The sequence below is a fragment of the Neofelis nebulosa genome, chromosome 5 (genome assembly GCF_028018385.1).
Source record: "Neofelis nebulosa isolate mNeoNeb1 chromosome 5, mNeoNeb1.pri, whole genome shotgun sequence".
NCBI classification, from domain to species: Eukaryota; Metazoa; Chordata; class Mammalia; order Carnivora; family Felidae; genus Neofelis; species Neofelis nebulosa.
The window spans coordinates 154116426-154142677 of NC_080786.1; the positions used below are offsets into that span (position 1 = coordinate 154116426).

The 26252-nt window shown below is 40.8% G+C and overlaps 1 protein-coding gene across 2 annotated transcripts in view; it reads right to left on the minus strand.

Moving 5' to 3' along the window:
• The window catches only part of DSCAM (DS cell adhesion molecule), a 701711-nt gene that overhangs the window by 209076 nt on the left and 466383 nt on the right, over nt 1-26252 (minus strand). For both annotated transcript variants that reach the window (XM_058732055.1, XM_058732057.1), the window contains exons 7-8: nt 19326-19622; nt 18217-18492 (exon numbers count right to left, since the gene is read on the minus strand). In XM_058732055.1, the coding sequence (XP_058588038.1) occupies nt 18217-18492; nt 19326-19622 (573 nt within the window). The remainder of the gene's footprint in view (nt 1-18216; nt 18493-19325; nt 19623-26252) is intronic.

Sequence of the window (26252 nt, forward strand, 5' to 3'; positions counted from 1 at the left end):
GATCCTGTCCATTATGGAAATGCAAAGCCCATGGCTGATCTCTGGGAGCTCAGTCCTGATTACATATGCACTTGAGGTGCCCACATGCCCACTGGAGATGCCCAGGACCAGCAAAGGCTTACCGCCCCGTACCGTCTGCTGAAATACAAGCTGTGACTCTAAAACGATGAGGCTGAGGAGCATGCGTCGTTGTGAGAGGAGCATGTCACTCAATTGTCTCTCCACTCCTAAGACTGATTATTTGTCCGATTCTGCTACTTTACAACATGCTTTAGATTCCAAAACTGTAGATTCCTAGCCCCACGTGATGTAGTTCTCCGCTCTATTCGCACCACAAGATTCCACTCTTCCTCTACCCGCTCCACGAGCCTGCTGCTAAGATCCTACAGAGGAGAGGGTCACAGTATGGCGCATGAGCATAGCAGTCTTTGCACATGCCTCTTCCCTTCAGTAGAATGACCCAGGAGGCAGAAGCTGTATCACGTTCATCCCCACTTCCCACATCTAGTGGAATAAATAACGTCTTGTACGTCTTAATTGCATAATGGTTTTGAAAAATATCTTTTCCAGGTGACAATGAACATGTATTTACACTCCGAATGTTAGACAAGCCGGGAGTTAGGGAGTAGAAAGGAAAATAGATCCAATATACAATAACAATGAGATGATAAGGACAAAGGAGAGGCTTTGTTTCACAGTCTGATTAGCCTAAGGGCCCAGGACTTCTAATTCGAGGTTGTGCTGAGCCATCTCTACTCCTACTGGTAGGGCGAGCTGGGGAGATAAAGTCAAGATCTGGCCTCACTTATTCAGTTATGGCCATCTGGGCCAATGGAGCACTGCTATGTGAGCGTGATCTCCTGAGCCAGAGCTGCTCTGGACTCACCATAAGTTAGGCTGTCAGTCCTGGGCCCATGCCTGCCAGAGAAGGACAGGCAGGAGGCCGAGATTCAGGAGGGCAGGATGTGTAAGAAGGGCATTGTTGGGGCCAATAGATGCCAAAGAAACCAGAGGCTTCCAATTCACTGGAGACTGTGTGCCCCCTACTGACCCTACACTGGTGGAAACCTCATTCCTTGGCCGCCGGTCCTGGCCTTGCTTCCTTCCTGTTTCCCTGATGACCTCATCTGTCCCTCCACTCCAGATGTTCACTCCATGCTGCTGATTCCCCGATCTACATTTTCTTTTTCTCCCTAACTTTTCATTATATTTTATTTATTATTATTTATATTTTAGTTAGTTAACATACAGTACAATTTAGTTTCAGAAGTAGAATTCAGTGATTCATCATTTACACACAACACCCAGTGCTCATCCCAACAAGTGTCTCCTTAATGGCCATCACCCGTCTAGCCCATCTCCCCACCAACCTCCCTCCATGAACCCTCAGTTTGTTCTCTAACATTAAGAGTCTCCTGTGGTTTGTTTCCCTCTCTTCTCTTTTTTCCCTCCACCCATATGTTCATCTTTTTTGTTTCTTAAATTCCACATATGAGTGAAGTCATATGATACTTGTCTTTCTCCAGCTGACTTATTTCTACATTTTCCAACCAAAAACTCCTTTGCAAGCTTCATGCCTGCTTGTTTAGATGTCTGCTAATATTTTCATCTTGATGTCCCAGAAGCATGTCAAATCCAAAACCAAAAGTATCGGGTTTCCCTCAATCTAAGCTTCATGTTCAGTGTTTGTTCCTGTTAGCGCTTACAAAACCTCCCAGCTACAAGCTAGGATAACAAGCCTTCCTCGTTGTGCATTTCTCTTGATCTCCAGCCACGATCAGCGGGCTGCGGTGTCTCTTCTGCTTCACTTCTCAGTATCTCTTGGTCTGGCTCCTTTTCTTCCAAACACACCACCATCATCTTTTATTAAAACCTCTTCCATTGTGCCCTAACAGGTCTCCCTAATTTTTTAATCTTTCTGCACTGCAACTGATCTTACAGACCTCCACCATATTAATGTCCTAAAACATAGTTGTGAGCACGTCCTTCTGCCTTAATTCCTTCACTGCTTTTAGGATCAAGTAGAAAGTAACAGACACTGCAACTTGATGCTTGTCTCTGTGCTGACTCATGCTGCTTGCCTACACTGGGGATTCTTTGTTTCGGGCTGATTGACTCTGCACGTAGGGAACTATCCTCTGATCCCATTTCTGCCCCATGCGCCCCCAGGACCCCATCCCACTCCTACCATCTTCTGCGGTGAACACTCAATTCCGTTGCCTGCTGCTTCGGAGACGTTTTCAGGCTCCCGATCCCCTTTGAGACTCAAGCCAGTTTCTCTTGGAGACTTCTTCTCGACTCCAGGCTTCCCATCCCACCTTAGCGCCAGAACTGGTTAGATGTCCATCTTCTGTGTCCCTAAAAGACCTCCTGCATACACATTTCTTTGACGGTGTTGTGTTGAAATCAGTGTTTTCCTATTTGTCTATCCACTGCTCTCCCACGGCGAGCGGAAATATTTCTCACCCCGTGTTGCTCCCTTTTCAAGACATCTGGTACCTGCTGATGCGTAATGGTTATTTGTCTGCAGGTCCTTCCACTGACTGCAGCCCATTCACAGTAAACGCACAGATATTCCCTGAATAAATTCAATAAGGCACAGGAATTGTGGTAGAGAGGGTCTCCTCTCTAAGGAAAGAAAAAAAACAAACCTCAAGGTAGCCTGGCTATACGTGTACATGACAGCATCCTTCACCACCATGTAACATGAGACCGCTTAATCAGATTGCACGTTTGTGTGTTACCATATATGGGAGACGAAAAGTAAAAAAATGTATAAAAACCACGCCACATGGCATTCGGGGCTCAGTTCTTTGGGTAGGAACCCAACTGAGCCACGCCGGCACAAATGAAGTTGCTTCCTGGAAGAAAAAGGCCTCGGTGTCATGACTCTGTGTGAGAATCCTGCTACAGAATCAAAGAACTAAAGAGGTCCTCTGGCTTACAAATTATCTTGATGACAAAAGTCTAGTTCGATTATGCTATCATCATACACCGTGATCCTTTTCATTTCTTATTTGAAATATCGGGCTAATGTCATCATAGAAAGTGGGAGCAATTTAAGGAAAAAATATTTTTAGGAGAAGCGTTTACGATGCACGTCGATAGCTGTTCGGCGTCTATTTAAGTGGTAGAAGTTGACGCACCCGGTGACACGTGGCCCAGATTCCTTTTCAAGAACGAATGTGTGCCCCGAGTGCTGGGAGTGATGTCAGGCAGCACCCTTCAGTTACCAGCCACTCTGAAGACTGTTCCGGCTGCAGAGATCCACCTCCCCAAGGACAGACTCTTTCTGGGGTGGCCTACGTCCACTGACTGGCTGAAGAGGACAATTCTGCCCAACTCATGATGGCTCTGAAAGTCCTTTTTTCTCCAGAGCTCCCTGCAGGGATGGTAAGGCTGTCATCAGCCTGCACCACAGCTCCTCTCCTCCCTGTGCCCAGTCCTCCTTCCTCTCCCTCCTTCAATAGTGCTGGTTATTGGGACACACCTTGATGAACACCGTACACACTAAGACCTCTCTCTCTCAGAGACTGCTTCCTGCGGAGCTGAACCTACAGCAGTCTCACTCACCTACAGTGAAAATTGATCTACTATTAATAACAGAACCAAATCCGTACGTAACATTGCCAGTATATACTCCGTCCACCCGTCCACCCGTCCATCCACCCGTCCACCCGTCCACGTTGTTTTTATTCATTTCAGATTGTGACCAGAAGACAATTATCATGTACGCTGGGTTCTCTTTTAATGAGACCACTCTGTATTTGACTGAAAGTATCTTCCTTTCAGAATAGAATAGAAACATTCTGTCATTGATAGAAGCACAAGGGAAAAAAAAATAGTTTAGAAGGGTAATTTTAAGATTGTTACTCATTACCTAAAACAACAGTCTGTGTTCCTTTGCGGGTTGGTTGGTTGGTATTCATTTCGGTATCCCAAGTTCAGCCGATGTTCAGAACTGAAATTTTGTCTATCCTAAGGGGTTATGGATACTCACAAGCTCACGAATATACGTCAAATAGAACTAAAATGAGTAAGAATTCAGTGCTAATAGTGGAATCAGTACTCAAGAACTCGCAAAAGCCTCAACTCAGAAATACAAGAAAGCATGGCAAATATAAATCAAAACGCACATAGGTATGAGTGCCCAAGCATATCTACATACTACATATATTAGGTAAAGTGTTCCTAGCAGATGAGGCCTAAAGCAAAAGGTTCCTAAGCTCAGCACCTGCCAACAGAGTAGCTCAGTTGACGTAAAAATAGTACAACTTTGGAACAGTGCAGACATAAGAGTAACTCTTCTACAATGATTTTTAAACAAGGTATTTTGGACTGCCAGATTGTGACAACCATAGAGCCATAAATGTGACAACGTAAGGAGATATGTAAGAGAAATAACTTTTTTTTTTCAAAAATTGCTTAAAATTACCAATTAAAGCCCATGAGAGTAAATACATGTAAAGCATTTCAGGAAGAAAAAACATGCTTAAGGCATAATGCGGAATCATAATGAAGAGAAACAGAAACTATTGTTCCCGTCAGCTAGGAAGATACAAATTAGACATAAAGGAAAGACAGACTGCTTGGAATTTGGGGATGTAAAAACACTACAACCAACTCTGAGAAGGACGGCAGCGTCTCCTTCCAAAGCACTTCTCAAGAAGAATGGGTCACCCATGCTATCATCAACCCGGGGCTGGAAGGAGCTGGGTGGTTTCCAGAGGAGATTCTAGATCCTAGTCGTGTGAGATGTTTCTTCCTGGAAGGTGTTTCATAGCCATAACCATATCATGCTGAAGTAAATAGTTCATTTAACATTTACAAATGATGAACAACTCGAGAATTCATGAGAATTTCTGTATTTTACAATTAAGAGTCACCTTGGACCGAGGAGGGTGTCAGGCTGCTTTTCCCCCAGTGAAGGGCAGCAACACATTTACACTTGGTAATAAAACTGAGTAGACTGCATCTCCAATATTTAAAGAAAAGCTATTTGAATCATCATGGCTTCAAGAAAATGGAAGTCTAGGGGCGCCTGCATGGTGCAGTTGGTTAAACGTCCGACTCTTGATCTTGGCTTAGGACACGATCCCACAGTTCATGAGTTCAAGCCCCACATCAGGCTTTGTCCCGATGGTGTGGAGCCTACTTCGGGTTCTGTGTCTCCTCTCTGCCCCTCCCCCACATGTGCATGTGCTCTCTCTCTCAAAAATAAAGAAACTTAAAAAAAAAAAAAAAAGAAAATGAAATCTAGCTCAGGTTTTACTAATCCAGATGGAGAAAAGACTCATCCAGGTGGATTGCAAGTACTTTGCTTTTGCTTATATAAATTATCCATGGAAGCAAAGCCATGTGGCTCTAAACAGAGGTGATGACAGTGAGGCTACATGACAAGAATTGGCAAGATTCGAAAGAGCACAGGCATTCATTTTAAAACTTAGCTCCTATTCCTTTTTTTCCAAGCAGCTGTTTTATAATGATTGTCAGTCATCTATTTACTTGAGCAGTATTTTCCATGACCCTGACTTAGAAAAGGTCACCCTTCTTCAGAAGCTTGGTTATTAATTATAACTGACTTCAAGTTGCTACATTTCTTGAGCAACAGGTCGAAATACGTCATGGTGAAACAAGGGTATAAAAAGGTAGTTACACCATTGCAATGAAGCTGTAAGTCAATTAAATTTCTTTGACAAATTTCAGGGCACTGAACTAGTGATATAATGAAGGAGCAACATGGCTAAATGCCTGAAAATAGACAAACAGCATATTTGTTTTGGTAGTCCATCCACACAATATTCACATCATCGTAAATTTGCAGAACTGATTACACAGACAGTTCTCCACGGAGTCAGACCAGATGTGTGTCCATGCATCAGTCTCTGGAACTCTCTGTGTCAATTTCTTCATGGTGAGGATTCACACTAGATGGGTATCAGCAGTGACATGATCTGCGTCTTTGAGTGAAAGGTAGAGTAAAACCCTCTGGGTTTTGTTATCACTCATAGGCAACTTGAACAAGTCAGGTCTGCAGAACCAAGGTATGCTGTCCCCGCGCCTAGATTAATATACAACACAAGCAACTGATTCTTTCTTGAATAAATTAACAAATTCTGTGACTGAAGTGAATAGCTAGGGCAAAGAACTTCATCTGTAAGGAAATACGATTGTGGCATATTTATGACCATTTAGCCTAAACAGATCATATCATAAATCTAATTACCAGTATTGGAGTGAGTCTATTTAGTTCTAAGTAAAAGCAGAGAACAGGAAATAGAGATTAAATGGAAAATATGGGGCTAACAATGTAATTAAAATCTAAAATAACTTTTGATATCAGATTAATTAAAATAAACATACAGGTGTTAAACATGTGTCAAAAGTCACACACGTACATGCTCACGCACGTGCACACACATACATGATTAAAACTTAGATCCAGGGGCGCCCGATGGCTCAGCTAGTTAAGAGTCCAACTTCAGCTCAAGTCATGATCTCATGATCCGTGGGTTCAAGCCCCGTGTCGGGCTCTGTGCTGACAGCTCAGAGCCTGGAGCCCGCTTCAGATTCTGTGTCTCCCTATCTCTCTGCCCCCCTCCTGCTCATGCTCTGTCTCTGCCTCTCTCTCAAAAACGAACAAAAATTTTAAAAAATTCGATCCAAACATCATAAAACAAAAGGCTACAGAAAAACAGGAGTTAAAGATGAGAAAAGATCTCCTAGGAAAAATGTGAAACAAAGAAGGCAAGAAGAGGAACTTTTGAGTCATACAGTAGATAATTGAAGACAAAAAAAAAAAAAACAACCCAGAGATTATGACAGAAAATAGGTAAATCAACAATTATACTTAGTAATATTAACACCCAGTTTAATAACTGATCAATGAAGGGGATAAAAAAAAGCTAGAGATGACAAATAACACAACTATTAAATGTAATTGAACACATATACACAGATTTACACCCAATAAATGTTAAGAAGAAACATTTTTTTTTAATGGATAAGAGATCCACAAAGAAAGCATTAGCACATGTCACAAAACTAAGACTGTCTGTGATGACACCACCGTCGTATCTCGGTATATGGAGAAGAGTGGAAAGTATGGGTCATCTAGTTCATGGTATTAGGAAACCTGTCTCAATATACAGAGAAAGAAGAAACTGACACCCACTTCCGTTGTATCTACAGTTCTCAACGTGGACGAAAGACCTAAATGTGCAGAGTGGAAATATAAACATAGAGTGAACACAGAAAATAGTGTAGGAATAGATCTTCCATGAGCTCAGGGACTTCTGAATCAAGACCCCATGGAAGACAACTGAGAGGCAGCCGTGAAAAAGGTACTCACAACCATTTCTATGGAATAAGAGATTCAAATTTACATGGAAGAATTACAGCAAAGCAGGAAAAAATCGCAGGGAAAATGATGTCGAGGTGGGCCAAGGAAATTCAGAGATGGGATACCCAGATATCTAATAATCAAGAGTTTGATGCTCCACGTCAGTAGTAATGGAATAAAAGCAAATTAAAATAAAATCCACAGGCATTAGATCTGCAACACTGTGAAAGGCAGATAATATCAAGCACTGGCACAGATATGGGGAAATGTGGACTCTTGTGTGTGGCTGGGAGCAGCCTAAAGTGTATTTTGGAGGGCGCTCTGCAGTCATTAGTGATACCAAGTTAATATCACACAGGGGCACATCTACTAGAATATTCATCGTAGCACGAGGCACAGTGTCAAAGGGCTGGGGGACAACATCAAAAAGGTTTACTTTGCATGCTTTCATATACATTTATATGTCTATCTTTTTTTTTAAGTTTTTATTTAAAACAAATTTTTTTTTGTTTATTTATTTTTGAGAGAGACAGCGTGAGCGGAGGAGGGGCAGAGAGAGAGGGAGACACAGAATCGGAAGCAGGTTCCAGGCTCTGAGCTGTCAGCACAGAGCCCGACACGGGGCTCAAACTCACACACTGTGAGATCATGACCTGTGCTGAAGTCATATGTTTAACCAACTGAGCTACCCAGGCGCCCCCATTTATATGTCTATCTTAATAAGGGCATTAAAAAGTAGATTTAAAATAAGTATATTAAGTACACACAAAAATAAATACACACATAAATACTCAGTAGGCAGCTTCCGGGGAGGTGGGGGTCAGCTGTTCAGTGCCACCCTGGAGGGAATAATGGGACCAGAGCAAAAGGGAACAGCGAGAGGAGGCAGATTTGTATCCGACAGAAGGAAGAACTACGGTGATCGTGGGCTGTGCAGAATCAGGACGGGCTCAGAGCTTAGGGTGGGGCACTGCACAAGTCTGTGCAGACAGAGTCGGGAAAAATGCAGGTTCCGTCCAGGGCAAGGTGAGTATCACACGGTAGTCTCATCTAGGTGAACTCCACATTCATTAATATCCCTAAGGCTTTACCTTTGTATCATCTATTTATGCATATGCAGGCATCTCTTATATATACTCAAATATGTCTATCCATATATGAATATAGTGTGTGTATATATATATTTAATAATCTTAAATAATTTTAATTTTTAAATAACCTCCTTTCTGTGCTTCATGCCCAGCAGAGAGCCCAATTCAGGTCTTGAATTCATGACCCTGTGATCAAGACCTGACCTGAGCTGAACTGGAAGCTTCACTGACTAAGCCACCCAGGCACCCAATGCATATAAATATAAATATTTATACAGGATTTTAACCCATGCATATATTTTATGTTTATATATAAGTATAAATAAAATACGCAAACATTATTTATGTTATATATCACATGTGCACAAAGTTATATAGTTATAATATGTACCAATCCACATGAAAGATCCCACTGCATGATTTTCAATGATTGAGAGGTGGGGTTTTTTTTCCTGACTTACAATATTATCAGAAAAATATTACTTAAGTACGACCTGAGGGTCTTTTACCGTGTGCTGGATATAGGTACACATACACTTGTGTATGTCTGCAAAGAGACTGATTACGGGCTAGGCAGGGAAAGTGCCATAATTTTCTTGTCATCCTTTCTTTTTTTCTCATGCCTACGTAATTCTCTCCTTCTCCACGTTCCCATGTTTAACAAGCCCAAGTATTGCAAAATATTATTTCTTCCACAATCTTAGCTTTAACTGAGTAAAAGCCTGCATTCTTTGACTTCGTAACAAATCCAATACATAATCTTTTTTCCTTTTCCTCTACTGAGAGAAAAACAATTTGGGGTGTCATTTCTAAAAAAATCTAACGAAGGATTCCCTTGAAGAAAGGTACCAGCTTCGTTTTCCAGAATCAAGGGGGGGGCGGAATTACAAGGTCTTCCACCTCCAGGACAAACCTGTCTGAAGAAGACAGTCAAGCTGACTTCAGAGCTCAATTCTGACATCCTAACCAAAGGAGAGTCATTCTCTCCTGCGGGAGCTTGAGAGCATAAATCGTCAGCCAGGGGAGTGAATGCAGCCACCTGCACCCATTAAACTCCTCCTTGGTAGTTTATCAAGGGGGGGGGTGGTACAAGTCCCCCACCTCATCAGCCTTCTTCTGTCACCCTGGGAGTCACCAAAAGAATGTAAATCTCCATTTGAAACCACAAAGTCCCACAAAAGGAATGCACATTTACCACCTTACCCTACATTCCTCTACTAGGCCTATTTTCTCCCATATTATTCATAAGAGAAACTGTACCTTCCCTAAGCAGTTGCTGACAATCAGTGCAAAAATTTTGTGAATGACAACAGTCTAAGGCCACGCGAGACCCAGCAAATAGGACCCTACATTCAACGCCGCTCAACTTTAATGAGGCACCTGAAAGAGAAAACTAGCCTGGAAACGCCACGTTTCCCCCCAAACAATACTAACAATGACCCCAGCAGCAAGCGGAGCTTATCGATAAAGAGAGAAGAACGTCATCCCTGACAGAGGTGGGTCCCGAGCCTCGTTGGAACAGCAGAGGGGCAAATGTCCGGAGTGGATGGCCCTGCCCATGGTGCCGCGCACAGAGCCGTGCCTCTCCCGGGGCCAAAGGGGCCAAACGGCATCAGCTGTCAGGAGTCCCCGGAGAATGATGTCATCGGCAGGCAGACTCCCGACTGCTCGCTCAGAGATGGGAGCTGAGCCCCATTTTTAATTCAGCCTCCACCTCCCCAGCTGCACCCACAGCAGCACTAGCCAGATCGCCATGGCCACAGAGCAGGTGCAGGGGAGGACAAAGAGCTGTGCTGGGGGCAGAACGCGTCAACTGGTGCAGAGCCTTGTCCCTGTCAGGGGGCAGAATGCAAAAGGTCTCTACTGTCAGGCCGGAAATACTGCCAACGGCGCCTAATTCTTCCCTCAGTTTGAAGCAGGGCATGAGAAAGGCGTGTCTCCCATTAGGATGGGAAAGTGCCACCACGATCACGGTGAAATGAGCTAAGGGGGAGCTAATGTCCGTGATCGCTCTTGTTGTGTTTCGAGCATCATCATCTCATCTCATTATTGGCCAACACTGATTTTTAAAAACTCATGAAAAAGCATTGTGAAAGCCTGATGCTCCTCAGTCACTCTTGACCTCTTACAGTGTTGACTGTCGCTCTCTACTCATTGGAGCCCTCCAAACCCATGTTTCAAAGTCCCTGTGGTCGGAATCCAGAACGGTGGTCCAGAGGCTGTCAACCAAACCTCACTCTCCAAAAGCCCTTCCCAAGCCATGACTACCGTAGGCTCCCTGTCTCAGCCTCTCGGTCACCCAGGCGAGGACTTCTGGAGTCGCCTCGGGTCCTTACCCACCCTCACTTTCCAAACCCATTCCTCCTTTTACTTCTCATCAATGTAACTAGTTCTCATTCTCTCTCTTAAATTAAGCCCTCAATAACCTCACGCCCTTCCTAATTGTTACGTAATCTTCTTTCTTAACTTTTCAAGGAGCTTTCTTCTCGGGTTCATTGCCTTGATTTCCTTCCCCTCCACCGTGGCCTCCCACTGCAATGCCGATTGCTTTTCTAAGGCCCACTACAGGGCTGCACTGGAACCCAAAGACGTGTATTTGAATCCCGAATACATTACTGGACAGCTTTGAGCAAGCCTCCCGCACGCTCTTAATCCCGCTTCTCTGCTCATGCTTTATGTACATTACAGAGTCACTGTGAGCATTAATTAAGGTTACACATATGAAAGTGTTTGTAAACTATAAAGTTTTATATAAATATAAATAGAAGGTGACATTTTTATGTAGCAGCCAATTAACTTTCCTGGCAGTGCTGGTCCCTAGCAATTAAAACACTCAATTAGGCACTGTTCAAGTTCAATGTGGCACCTAAAATGAGGAAGAAAAAGCTTTGAAATGTGTTAAATATAACCCTGCTTGTTAAATTGAAATGAAGTGAAGGGATTTTGACTTTCATTTCTCCCTACATGCTCGAAAGCAGCACAATGGTGCTTGTAGTTGGTTAATATAATTCAGAACCGCTTACGTTGTAGGCATTATCAATAGTTAACGTGGTGTTTAAATCGATCTTTGAAGTTTTTTTTTTTTTTTTCAAAGTTGTAAGTCAATGCTACAAAATAAGCGAAGGGCCAAGACTATTAGCAAAAAGGACATGGCTGGAAAATAGTATTGCTTCCAAATGTTGTTGAAATAAACGCACACAGACGCGCACCCCCCCTCCCCCACACACAATGCTTTCAGTGTTTAAAAAAAAAAAAAGAACCTCCTGGAAACAAGACGGAAATGGTGTGCCCCCCCCTCAAGTTTGTGGCATTATTGACAGCAATGAGTGTGCCCGCTTTCCAAGGAAGCCAACGTGTGAGGGATCACACTTGCTCTTCTGAAATTATCCGAATAAAATATTCACTGTGCAGTCTAACCAGAAAGGTAATCGAGCTGTTATTTATATAAATAAAATAAGAAAAGACTGTCTTTCAATCCTGATTCACAAAGCAAAAAAAAATCTGTCTTTTCCTATCATTCAGTTGATTTCTTATCTCTTCCCTTATCATAACCTTTATCTTAATTGAAATCAGTAAAGGTTATTAATTTTTTAAAAGCATTGATAGACCACAATCCCGGCCACTGGAGTGTGACTTAATTTACATATTTCATTTCAAAACATTTTAAAATCCAAATGTAAATGTTCAGAAGTCAGTTCGGTTACAACCTTTCTAATAACATCTGAGGAAAGGCTAAAATTGCTCATGGTGTATAATTACTACTATATATTGAAAGTTAGAAGTCATCTGAAGTAAGAAATGCAAGCAGTGTGTTAAACTGAATTACTCTAAATATTTTTGCTGCAGTGCAATGCAGGTAACTGTGACCAATGAATAAAAAAATGAAAGGGGATGTCAGGTGATACACAGAAACCCAGAATGTATTATTTTTCATCTGGGAAGTCCCACACAGACATACGCCGGCTTATCCTGGTATGCCCAGCCTGCAATTTCCTCCTTTGGTGTCTACAGTTTGATGTGTCAACACAGAAGAGATGAAATTAAATAAAAGTAAAGGGGATGTGCTAGAGTACTGATAGCCGACAACTGTATTTAGTTCACAAGATGCTCCTTTTAAAACATGCTTTGAAGCAACGACTAACCAAAAGTCTATACTCTCTCCTCTGCCAAGACATCTGCGTGAAAAGCTATATACATCCAATGAACACCAACTCAGCACCTCTTTGAGCAAGTTCAGTAGTCCAGGCTTCTTGGCAAACCCACTGTTAAGGTTTTTCCCATCAAATGTTTGTTAGTGTGTGATAGTCTCATATGGTGGGCTCCATGGAGGTGTAACCTGCCGTCCAGAAGGCTACCATCAGAGACTGCCGGGGACGTCTCCTGCTTTGTCCATTCGTCTATTGTAGGTTTCATCAAGACCTGCTTGGTTTCAACGTCATCCCGCATCTAGAGGGTTTTCTGCTCTCTTCGTCCCCTTGTCTGTCTGACTTCCTGTGGCACCTGACGTCTTCCTTCCGCCTGGCCCCTTCCCCCATGCTTTCTATCAATGGTCTTTACTTGGCGTTTGCTGCCTAACATCATTCTTCTGGCCCTGGGGCTGGTTTCCTTTAGGGAGAATTCTTAGCTATTGGACAGAACTTATTTTCTGAGGTGTTGACCTGCTTGGGGGCCTTTGTTTACCGAGCACATTTTACTAAGTAAAGTGAATACACATTCAGAAGTCATGATCAGCTCCGTTCGTGTTTTAATTCACTATCTTGAGACAGCTTGCAATGTCTGTTGCTTTCATGTCCCTCTTTCTTTAGATAAGTGCAACCTTCTCCCTGGTGTGGAGGTATGGGGGTAAGTGGGCAGCCTGTCCAGGCACCCCATAGGTCTGCTCACAGTGACTGGTCCAGGAATGGGTGGTGGCCTGTTCCTGGGAGGGAGCCAGAATCCCTCCCTACAAGTTTCCTATGTGGAACCACTGGGGAAAGGGCATGTGAGCCCACGGACACTCAGGGCCAGTTTTCTTGCCGAATGGAAGGGCTGCTCAGAGGGAACGAAGCCGATGTGTAGAGGGAAACACCAAAGAATCAGAAGCTTCAGATGGTAATTAAAGGTCTAGACCAGGCCTCCCCCAAGGCCTACGTTCTCTCTGCCCCTCCCAAAGTTTAGTTCAATACAACCTTGACCTCCACCCCTACCTCCCCCATACACTGTAGTAGTTGCCATTAAACCAGTCTGAATGAGCTCCTGTGCTTTGCAATCGATAGGATCATGGTTGATACACTGATCTGTCCTCATCGAGGAAATTTAAAGATACAGATTTAAGTTTCAAACAGTTCTTGTACGAATTTCCATCGGACTTTAGCTTCAGATATCTGGTGCACAGGTTTTACTGTGAGTCTAACTAAGGGATTGATAAATCTGTCTATATGAGTGAAAATCTGCAATGAGGTATACAGTCTCCTGATGGTCACATGTAGGCCTGTGTCTTACGCATTATTTATTCACCGATGTCTCCAAATCTGCTTAAGATTCTGCTGTCCTAAATTCCACTCTTACCTATCCAACTGTCTATTTAGTGGATCCACTTAGTGTTTCAAGCTCAGTACATCCAAAAGTAGACTCCTGACTTCTTCCCTTAAGTTGCTTCACTGCATCTTCTCTTGGCTGAACTGACAGAAGCACTAGTCTTGCCATTGCTCAGGCCCAGATTGTATCCTCTTACACCTACATCCGGTCCATCAGGGAATCCCATGGAGGAGACCTTCAAAATATATCCAGAATCTGTCTTCTCCTCACCCCCTCTCTGTCCCTTCTGGGCTTCAGCCTTTTCTCAGCAATAGAAGTCAGGCATACCCTTTTACAACCCAGGCCAGGTGACATCTCTGTTTAATCTGACATCTCTGATCACCCCTCCATCTCACTCAAAGGAAAAACTCAAACCCTCCGAGCCCAGCCCTGGTCCGCCATGAGAGGACCCTGCTAATTCTGACCATACCCCTACCCTGTGTCCACTTTGTTCCTGCCATATTGCCTCTCTACTAGTTCTCTAGGTTGCCAGGCCCACTCCTGACTATTTGTGTTCCCTCTGCCTAGAATGCTCTTTGCCCCGGGTATATGTTTGGCTATCTTGCCCACCTCCATGTCCTTGATCAGATGTCAGTTTCTCAGAGAAGCCTTCCCCAACCTCCCTGTAGCAGTGCAGATCCCAAATCCCTTCAACTTCCCCACTCACTGACGGCTATTCCTCACCAGGCAACTATAATGAAATATTGCACAAAATAATATGTTCCTTCTTTCATTCGACAATCCTTGCCAAGAACCTGAAAATGATTATTCTACATAATATATCCTTAGAAGAAAAGAAATTCTTGAAACCAAAACTATCTGATTTGTTTTCTAAAATGATCGATACTTTGGTTATTAAGAGCCAATAAATTCTCCTTTTGGGGATAAGCCAGTTTGAGTCAGTTTCTGTCACACAAAATTAAAAGGATAAAGATTAATACATTGATTTCTGCTGGTCGAGAACATTTTAAGAATATAAGTGAATAATTCAAATGGTCTTTGTTTGAATTTATGTCTCCTAAAAACCTGACATTAAAATATCTGTATCCATTTATCTAACGGTCACACTGGCAATTTTTCCTGAAATAAATCATCTCACAAGTAGATAAAGGCCAATGCATAGAGAAGGGCATTTGACACATCATTCAAAATGGTTAAATATTAGAAATAAATGAAATATTTATTTAAGAGTCTCTTATGGTTTGCTTCCTTCTCTAGGTTCTCTATCTTATTTTTCCTTTCCTTCCTTCCCTATGATCATGTGTTGTGTTTCCTAAATTCCAAAGATGAATGAAATAATATGATATTTGTCTTTTCCGGCCTGACCTATTTCCCTCGGCCTAATACACCCTAGTTCTATCCACATTGTTGCAAATAGCAATATTTCATTATTTTTGACTGCTGATGCACTGGGTGTTATGTGTAAGTGATAAACACTGGGTACCACTCCTGAAACCAACACTACACTGTATGTTAACTAACTTGAATTTAAATAAATAAATTAAAAAAGAAGCTTATATTCTGGTGGCAGCTAATTTAGAAAGAAAGAAAGAAAGAAAGAAAAGAAAGAAAGAAAGAAAGAAAGAAAGAAAGAAAGAAAAGAAAGAAAGAAAGAAAGAAAGAAAAGAAAGAAAGAAATATTTAGCACCAAGATATTTTCCAAATGTAATCTGAAGACCTCTGGGGATCCCTGAGAACATTTTAGGGAGATGGCAAAAAGATAATCATTTTCACTGTAACACTAAGATATTATTCACCTTTCTCAATGGGGTGACATTTGCATAGATACACAAAAGTAACGGTGGGTAAGACTGCTGGGGCCTTCGCACAAATCATGGCACTGACACCAAAATGTACTAGCTGTCATTGTGTTGTTTACCACCACACAGTCCCAATTTTTGTCAAAAGCAGTTTCTAAGGACACTTTATGGAGCCATAAAAATAATAAGCCCATGACATTTCCAGAGTTCTATGCTCTGTGTAACAAAATGGGGAAAATGCACAAAGCACTTGATCTATCTGCTGAGCAGGAAGGTTGTCTTGAAGCAAAGTACTTGTGCACTTGTCTGAGTTACAAGCTCAACTAGCCACTCTTTTCATGGAATTCCATTGTTTCCACAGAGAATGGCTGCCTAAAAGCTATAGCTATTCAGGCTTGGGTAACTAGCAGACATTTTCCTAGAAAAAAAAAGAAATAAGCCTGTCACTCCTATGATCACAACTGACTGTATTTGCTGCAAACAATGAAATTGAAACTCTCAAGCAAAAGAATAGACTTTTGTAAGACTTGTATCTGTCACTATGAACTCGACAGCTTCCCAATACTGAAATACTTTTCTGATGAAACCATGGTGATATTCTGACATTATTATAAATTGTGTCAATGTTTCAAAGATCTACCTAACTCAGCAAACCAATAATTTCCAAATGATCAACTTACTATGTTACAAAACAATGTGTGGGTAAGACATTCATTCAGATAGAAAATGAATTTTAAGACAGCAAAGCACCAAACATTCATTGATCTAGCTTCTAATTCTCCAATGCAGCTAATATTTAAGATACTAACATGTTTTAATTCTCTACATTGTATTATACTTTCTGGTTTATTTGCTTGTTTTGTTTGTTTACTGTTTGTCTCTCGTGATTGGAAGGAGAGTTCGACAGGGGAAGAAACTTGTCTACCTTCTTCATCACTGTTTCCCTCAATGCCTGGAGTAGAGCCCAGCATCAAGCAGATGTTTCAGGAATGGCAGTTGAAGAAATAAATTCAACTACAAAATGAAGTTTTATGCAGCTATCACAGTCTGGTTTACCAAGAAATTCTAATGATCTGAGAAAAGTCTTAAGATATGTGGCTATTTTTAAAAGACTGAAATTATTAATGTGAAATTATACCTCATATATGCTACATATTATATAACATACATGATATATTACACAGATTATATGTGTGCATGCACATCTGTGTGCATGTGTGTGTGTGCATGTGTGTGTGTGCATGTGTGTGTGTGTGTGTGTGTGTGTGTGTGTATGTGTGTGTGTGTATGTGTATTTATAGGTGTCCTGGAAAGGTAAACTAACAAGGTTTATAGGGGAAAAAGGTTGGGGAAGGCCATGGAAAACTTTGTTCATCCCCCAAAGTTCATCCTGGTGAACTGAGATGTAAAGAATCATTTAAAAATCAAGGAATTTTTCTGTGGAGCTCTTTAATCATATAATTCCTATGTTGTTGTTTTGACCTGATCATCTATTCAACATGAGAAGTCTGAAGTCTTGATCTGTTACAGAAAACCTCTTCTGGTAGGATTCTGCAAGAACGTGCTTTCAGGATTTTTTAGGAAAACAAAGATTCAGATGGTTCTCAACTTAGGATGGTTCAACTTATGATTTTTCCACTTCACGATGGTGTAGAAGACGAGTGCATCCACTAGAAACTGTACTTTGAATTTTGAACCTACTTCCCCCCCCACCACCCAGAGCTGGTGCTATGCAGTAGATACCCTCACGTTGATGCTAGACGACTCCCAGTCAGCCAGCAGTCACAGGGGTAAACAACCCAAACAGACAACCATACTTCACCCACACAACCTTTCTGTTCTTCACTTTCTGTACCGTATTTAATACATTACAGGATATAGACAACATTTTATTATAAAGTCAGATTTGCATTGCATGATTTTTGCCCAACTGCAGACGAATGTTACTGTTCTGAGCATGTTTCAGGTAGGCTAGGCTAAGCTACGAGGTTTCGTAGTGAGATATATTGAATACATTTTTGGCTTACTACATTTTCAACTTACAATGAGTTTATTGGGACGTAACCCCACTGTAAGTGGAGGAAGATCTATATGTGTTTTAAAATGATCTGTCGGACAACTAGGTAACGAAGCCAATGAGATCTCTCTCTCTCTCTCTCTCTCTCTCTCTCTCTCTCTCTCTCTCTCTCTCTCTCCTTGTGGTAATACTGACAACACATGTCCTCTGGAAAACCAAACCAAAACTTCCACATGAAAAGAAAATCATATCAACCACAGCTCTTGATGCAGGAGTGGATGCATCGAGGAGTCAAGAGATCAGAACATGTGAGGTACTCTATCCTTCCTGTTTTTGTAACTGTCCTGCTGTAAACATGCAGCTTCTAAGATCCCCCCTGCTCTTCATCGTCCCTCTGGTGAAAGAGCTGAGTAAGGGCAAGACGTGTGGGGACAGGGAGAACAGCCTTACCTTTGACCGTCACGTGGACACTCTGGCTGGTGGAGAGCTGTGGTTGAACCAGCACGTTGCACGTGTACTCTCCCTCATCTACTTCTTTTTGCACATCTGAGAGTTTTAGAGTGCCGTTGTTCTCAAACGCCACTTGGCGGTGGTTGAAAGGAAGCAGATTAGAGTTCTTGTACCATTTGATGGAGTAATACGGATAGCCAATCACACGGCAGTGGATGTACGTGTCCCGTCCTGCGATGGCTGTGATATTTTTCATTGGCCGAATGCTTGCAGGCCCTAGAGAGACACAAAGGAACTCTTGAAAATAATTTAAGGGTACATCTCATGTGTGGAAACGGGTACACTTTTCCTTGAGTAAAAGAAAAACAATGTAGATTATTTCCATGTGAAAAATATCTTTTTCAGCTTTTCTATTACACGATCTTCTCTGCATTTGGATTCTTCTACTGAGCTGTCCTTCTTTTTCCTTTTCGTTTCATTACTTTCAAATGGATCGAAGGAGTGTTAAATACTCTAAGTATCAACTACTTCTATGAAAATGTCTTGAATTACAAGAGAAGAGGCAATTTCTTCAACAAAAAGTAATTAGTCTGCCCTGAACAATCATGCTGTTTTTTGTGAAAACACCGGGAGCAATTCAATTTTCAAACTCTCTCCATGACGTAGGTTTATCAAGACGGAGGTTATGCCATGGTGCACTATGAATGTAAGTTAAAATACCAGGTACATGGAGCTTTACCATGAATGTGGAAGAACAGAAGAGGAGGAGGAAGGAAAAGAGCGTGCAGAGCATAAACCGGGAAAGAAAAGATCAAGTGGACAAATCGAAGAGTAACAAAGAGAACAAGCTGACTGAAAAGAACAAAATGCCACTTCCCACATGAACCCAATCTGGGCCATTCTGGAGCCGAAATGAGAGGGTAGGAAATGGGAAGCAACGGTGAATCTGTTTTCGGCATTCCGAGACTCAGCTCAGGGCATGCAGAAACCTTCTTCTCCACTACAGTGAGTTAGATGTGGTTTTTTTTTGTTTTTTGGGTTTTTTGTTGTTGTTGTTTTTTTTGTTTTTTGTTTTTTGGTTTTTTTTGAGGAGCTGATTTGACAAGCACCTCTTACGTTTATTCGAGCCTGGTACAGGACGACTCCCGCCGAATTGTTGGCAGTGCAGCGGTAGACTCCCCCATCCCGGACCTGAGAGCTGGAGATGTTCAGGTAGCTGACCACGTTTCCCTCCGACGTGATCATCTGGCTGATGCGGTGACTGCCACCCTTGAGGATCGGGTCGTCGTCCAGGGTCCACGTGATGGTGGGCAACGGAGTTCCCTTGACGTTGCACATGAGGGAGACTGGTTCTGCTGGACTCACCACTTTTTCACTAAAGGCAGAAATAATTTTGGGAGTTCCGTCTGCAGGAAGACAAAGGATGGAAGGAAGTGGCACATACAAATAATTAAACGACCTCCAAGTACATTTGTGTAATGGTTAGGAGACAGACATGCTGGTTATTGAACACTACAGGCAAGTCTGGTTTTATGGCTAGAGCTAAATTCCAAGCAGAGCAACATTTCATTTTCAAAATAGGCAAACAGTGTTAGCAACCTTTAATAAATTACTTCTATATATTTCCTGATTGTCCTAAGAAGAACAATCATGAAACCTCAAGTCTCATGAAATGCTCAAGTTACACAACGTCAGCTCCCAAGAAGTCTACAATCTAGACCTGTTAGGTCCCTATTACATGTTATAAACACAGAGGAAACCCACCCCTCCAAATGGTCACTTTAGCCTTCCACTTCTGAGATAATTAGGGCTTATGCCCCAGGGACTTGTTCAGAGGAGTAAAGACTGACAGACGGATAGGTTCACCTTCTTTATTTTCTCATAAAAAATCATCCTTTATAGTTTTAATGATAAGTGGGAAGTCCATGTAAATGTCATGGAAACTCTGAGAGTGGGAACAAAGCCAAATAAACTTTGAGTCTTCCAGTGTGTAATAAATATCTCTGTAAGTGTCTTAAGTTGGTGGCTGTACAAATTTATCATCCAACATGGGACAGTTTTGAGAACAAAACAGATACCAGAAGTAATTATGCCAGGGAGGCAGGCACAGCCTCAGACCGTCCCAGGCAAAGTAAGATCTAGGTCTTAGGGAGTTTTCCACAGGAATTTCCAATATTTTCAACAAAGACAAAATTTTCATACTCCATTGTCTTTCCATCATATATATGAACCATTTCCCTCATACTGTATGGTAGCAATCATAAATACATGCATATATATGCATACATATTCACATATATGTATATATATATATATTTACACACACACACACACACACACACACACACACACACACACACACACATTCACTGCGGACAAATTGGAAAGCAAACAAATGGAGGAAACACACCTGAAGCTAGCTCACAATTCCATCACAGAAAGATAACTGTTAACACAAGTACCCCTGAGGAGGAGTGAGTGGTACACTCCTCCCTGGAAACCAGGAAGCCTATTTCTGTGGCCAGAGGGACCAGCCATGTAGGGTTCTCCTGATGGGGGTGCTTTGCTGAGCCCTCTACCGTCTTTCCTCCTGCAAATTCCTGGATGTCAATTTCATTCCAACTCCTGGGTGACTGGAGAAGGCCCTTGAGTATGTTTTTTCCCCACATGCAACCACAGTGGAGTATTGCAGTGTTCTTGAATTGCAAGCATCTTGCTTTAGTATCAAAGATGAAAAAAAGGGCTTCATAATATTAAAGTAAAGAACCTGTGTTTTTACCCTTAGAACACCACACACTCTGCTTCAGCATGCTCTGCCTTTATATACGGAGAAGTGAGACGTCACCATGATTGTTATTCTTTGTACGTAATCGGCTGTCGAGGCTGAGGAATGTTATTTTATTGAATCTTACAATTCAACTTTTTTTTTTTTTTGGATGTGCAGAGCTGTATATTTCTTTGCACTGATTTTTACACTATGCACTGAAAACGTGTCTTTTTTAAAAATCTGTGTTGTAACTGTTTTCTTCAGTTACACCTTTTTTTGTAGATATAGTTTACATACGGTGACACATACAGATCTTAAGTGTACAAGCAGAATATTTTGTTAAATACGTACACTGTGTAACCACCCAAATGAGTGCAACATAGAGCATTTCAGGACCCCACAACTTGCCCAGGGTTCCTTTCAACCAATCCCCTCTCACCAGAGGGAATCACTGTCCTGATTTCTTTCAATGTGACTTTGTTTGCCTCTTCTTGAACTTCAAATCCATATAATCCTATAGTGTGGGTTCTCTATCCTGCAAACATTCTACTATTACCATAGGACAGGCAGCGAAATTAAGAAATGAAACTTCGGAGGTGTTCCATCACCGAACACGCAGTCCATATGGAAAGTCCGTCTGCTGACCAACAATGTCCCTCCCAGCTCTCTCTCCCAGCCCAACCAGTAGCACACATCCCATTTATCTGTCATGCTTCCTTAGCATGCATCCTTCAGTCTGGATCATTCTTTGGTCTCTTCTGCATTTTTTGGCTTTAACATTTTGAAGAATTACTCCATAGCCAGTTGTTCACACTGGGTTTTTTCTGTTTTGTCATGATTAGATGCAGGTTGTGCATTTTTGGCAAGGGTATCATGGAAATAATGTTGTCTCTATGTGCTTAGTGGCCATTTGTGTATCTCCTTTTGTGAAATATCTACTCAAATCTTTTGTCCGTTGTTATGTTAGACTACGTTTTATTGATTTGTAGGAGTTCTTTATGTATGTTGAAAACAAATATTTATCATGTATCTTATAATGGTCAAATATATTTGTCAGATATATTAGTTACATAAAATGTGTGCCAGATATATATATATAATAGATGTGTGTTTTTGCATATGTAAAATGTTTTCTTTCAGTTTGTAGTTGCCTTTTATTTTCTTAATGGTGTATTTGACTTTTACTGCTTTCTTTATCCTAAGAAAGCTTTGCCTACCATTCAGACGATGAATAATTCTTCTATGTTTCCTTTTAGAGACTTCATAGTTTGGGATTTTATATCCCAGTCTATATTTTAGAGCAAATTAAATCTGTGTAAGGTATAAGGTGTGAGATAGGGATTGATATTCATTTTTTGTTGTTGTTGTTGTTGTTACATTCTTGTGTAGTACTGTTTGTCAAAAAGACTTTCCTTTACCTTTGGAATATTGTGGACTCTCTTGCAAATTAATTTATCATATATGTGTGTGAGCATATTCTAGACCATCCAGTATGTTCTATTGAGTTATGTATCTGTATTGTTTAATGTAGCTAGTATGAGTCCTCCAACTTTATTCTTTTTTAAAGATTGCACAATTCTCAGTCCTGTAACTTTCTCATGCATGTCTTTTAAATCAACTTAGACTATAGGACTTCCATTTTTCTTTATTTTTTAAATGCTTATTTATTTATTTTGAGAGAGGAAGAAAGCAAGAGACGGGGGGGACGGGGCAGACAGAGAGGGAGAGAGAGAATCCCAAGCAGGCTTCATGCTCAGTGCAGAGCTCAACATGGGGCTCGAGCTCACGACTGCAAGATCATGCCTTGAGTCGATATAAAGAGTTGTACACTTAACCAACTGAGCCACCTAGGTGTCCCCGGACTTTCACTTTTCTACGCTGTTGGGATTTTTATTAGGATTACATTGATTATCTTACAGAGGACTGCTACCTTAAAAATATTTAGCTTTTTAGTCCTTAAATATGGTATATTTTCCAGTTTTTTAGGTCATCACAACTCTATATTAGCAATGTATAGTTGTATAGTTTCACATGTTGAAATCTTTCACATCTGTTGTTAAATTTACTCCCAAGTATCTTTTGTGTTATCCTAATATAAATGGAAATTTTAAAACATTATTTTCCAATTGTTGGTTTCTACTATATAAACACACAAAAAAATTGTGTTTTTGTATCTTGAGTTTCTAAACGTATCTGGGAACTGTTTTATAGATTACTTGGAATTTTCTACGTAAACAACAAGGTCTGTGATTAAAGACAGTTGAGACTTTTCCTTTCCAAATTTTATGCATTTTACTTATTATTCATGCCTACCTAGGACTTCTGGAACAGTGTTGAATAGAAGAGGTATTTGTGAACATCCTCAGTCCCAATGTTAAAGGAAAAATATTTAGTCCTCAGCCATTAAGTATGAATAAATAAATCATTTAAGTAAATAAATTCATAAATGCCATTAGGTCAAAGAAGTTCCTTACATTTCTAGTTTCCTGAGAATTTTTTATTCTGAATGGATGTTGAATCCTGTCAAATGGTGTTTTCTGAATATACTGAAGTCATCAATTGGTTTTTCTCCTATATTCTATTAATGATGCCTTATACATACATAAATTTTGATTTTATGTTTTGCCAATCGTACGTTTATGGGATAAATTCGAACTCAGCTTTATATTGATATAGATACAGATATACATATTTGTGTGTGTATATATACATGTATATACACACACTACATATGTATATATACACACACATATTTATGTAGAGATATATACACATAAATATTCATATGTCTAATATATGTGTGTGTGCATCTATATAATTTTGATTTCATGTACTAAAAGTGAAAATTACATTACTTCATGTGAAATGTAAAAACCCTAGCACAAATAATTTCATTTATATTCTGTGCTTTGTGTTATTACATCTATTTATACCTAAACTCTATAAAACAGTGTTATAATTTTATAATTTGTCAATTATTATTTAAAGACATTAAAAGAGAAAAAAAATTCTGAATGCTTACTAACATATTTCCTGCCTTTTCTAATGGGCTTTATGCCTATAGATCTGAATTTCCATTTTAGGTCATTTCCTTTTTGCCTTCAGTGACTTCATGTGTCAAAACTTCTGCTATCACATTCTTCCAGCTTTGGTTTATTGAAAATATCTACTTTCCCTGTTTTTTATTTTTATTTTTATTTTTTTTTTTAATTTTTTTTTTTCAACATTTTTTATTTATTTTTGGGACAGAGAGAGACAGAGCATGAACGGGGGAGGGGCAGAGAGAGAGGGAGACACAGAATCGGAAACAGGCTCCAGGCTCCGAGCCATCGGCCCAGAGCCTGACGCGGGGCTCGAACTCACGGACCGCGAGATCGTGACCTGGCTGAAGTCGGACGCTTAACCGACTGCGCCACCCAGGCGCCCCTTTCCCTGTTTTTTAAAGACTATTCTTCACAGATACAGGAACCTAGGTCAACAGGGTTTTTTTTTTTTTTTTATCCTTGTCAACATTTCAAAGATGTTGTTCCACTGTCTTCTGTCCTCCAAAATATCTGATGAGAAGTCATCCATCATTTGTACTGATATCTCCCTTTACTTAAGATTTCTCCTCTCTCAGGGGCGCCTGGGTGGCTCAGTCAGTTGAGCGTCCGACTTTAGCTCAGTTCATGATCTCTCAGTCTGTGAGTTCAAGCCCCACGTCGGGTTCTGTGCAGACAGCTCGGAGCCTGGAGCCTGCTTCAGATTCTGTGTCTCCCACTCTCTCTCTGCCCCTCCCCTGTTCATGCTCTGTCTCTCTCTCTCAAAAATGAATAAATGTTTAAAAAAATTAAAAAAAGAAAAGACTTCTCCTCTCTCAGATTTATAAGATTTTTTTATTTATCTTTGGTTTTCAGCAACAGGACTCTTTATAATGTGTCTGCATGTGATTATATTTATACTTGAGATTTACTGATTTTTGGCTCTGGAACTTTAATACCAAAATTGGGAAAACTGTCACCATTATTTCTTGAAATATTTTTTTCTTCCCCAGTCTCAATCTTCTGTTTTTCTGGACTTCTAATTATATGGAGATCAGACCATCTAATGAATGTCCCATGTCATTGAGATGCTGCTCACTTCCTCTGCAGATTTCTTTCTCTCTGTGCTTCAAACAGGATAATGTATTCTAATTTATCTTCAAATTCACTGATCCTTTCTTCCTTCTCCAATCTTCCATTAAAGCCAATACACTGAATTTTTATATTTCTACTGGTTCCTTTTTATAGTTTTCATTTTCTCTTCTGGTCTTTCCCAGATAATTATTCATTACGCCCGTATTTTCCTTATTGAACATATTTTATTTATTTGTTTGTTTATTTAAGATGTTTACTTATTTTGAGAGAGAGAGAGGAGACAGAATGAGTGGGGGAGTGGGGGAGAGGGGCAGAGGGAAAGACAGAATCCCAAGCAGGCTCCATGCTGTTAGCACAGAGCTGAACACAGGACTCAGTCCCAGGAACAGTGAGATCATGGCCTGAGCTGAAATCAAGAGTTGGACGCTTAACCGACTGAGCCACCCAGGTGACCCTAACGTATTGACCATATTTTAAATAGAAGTTTTTAAGTCTTTGTCTAACATTCATCTGGATTCTCTCAAGGTCTATTTCTACTACCTACTTTCTCTTTTTTGTATGTCTAGTTATTTTTCTTTTTAATTTTTACTGGGATTATCTTCCACATTTTCCAGTCCGGGTGTCAAGTAAGTTTTTCAGGGAAGTTTATCTTTAGATTTTAGGACTTCCCACTGTTCGGAATTTAAGGAATTCCCTCCTTACTGGAATTTCAACTTATCTTCCTCAACTGCAGGTGATTTGACATTGCAGACTTTTGTCCTTCTGTATGTCAATCCCATAGAACTATAGCTTTCTGCTTTTCTTCTAGTATTCGAGGTTTCCCCTCCTACCTCACAAAGCCTGGGGACTGTCCTCAGGGGAAAAGTGGTATCAGTGCACATATCACCTAACCCTTTGCTCTTCTTTCATGGGTCAAATCCTTTCCACCCGCTCTTGGTGTTTCTCCAGTGTCCACGTACAGTTTTGCTTTTCCCCAAGTTCATAATTTTTATCTACTTCCAGGTTAATCTGATACATGCTATTCTATCGTTTTCTGAAGTAGGACCTGTTCTTATTCTTTTTTATTATTCCGTTCTCCAGTTACTCTGGTTGGATCTTGAATCTCTAATTATCAGATTTCAGTTTCTTCAGACTTCCAGTTTCTTTTAAAACTC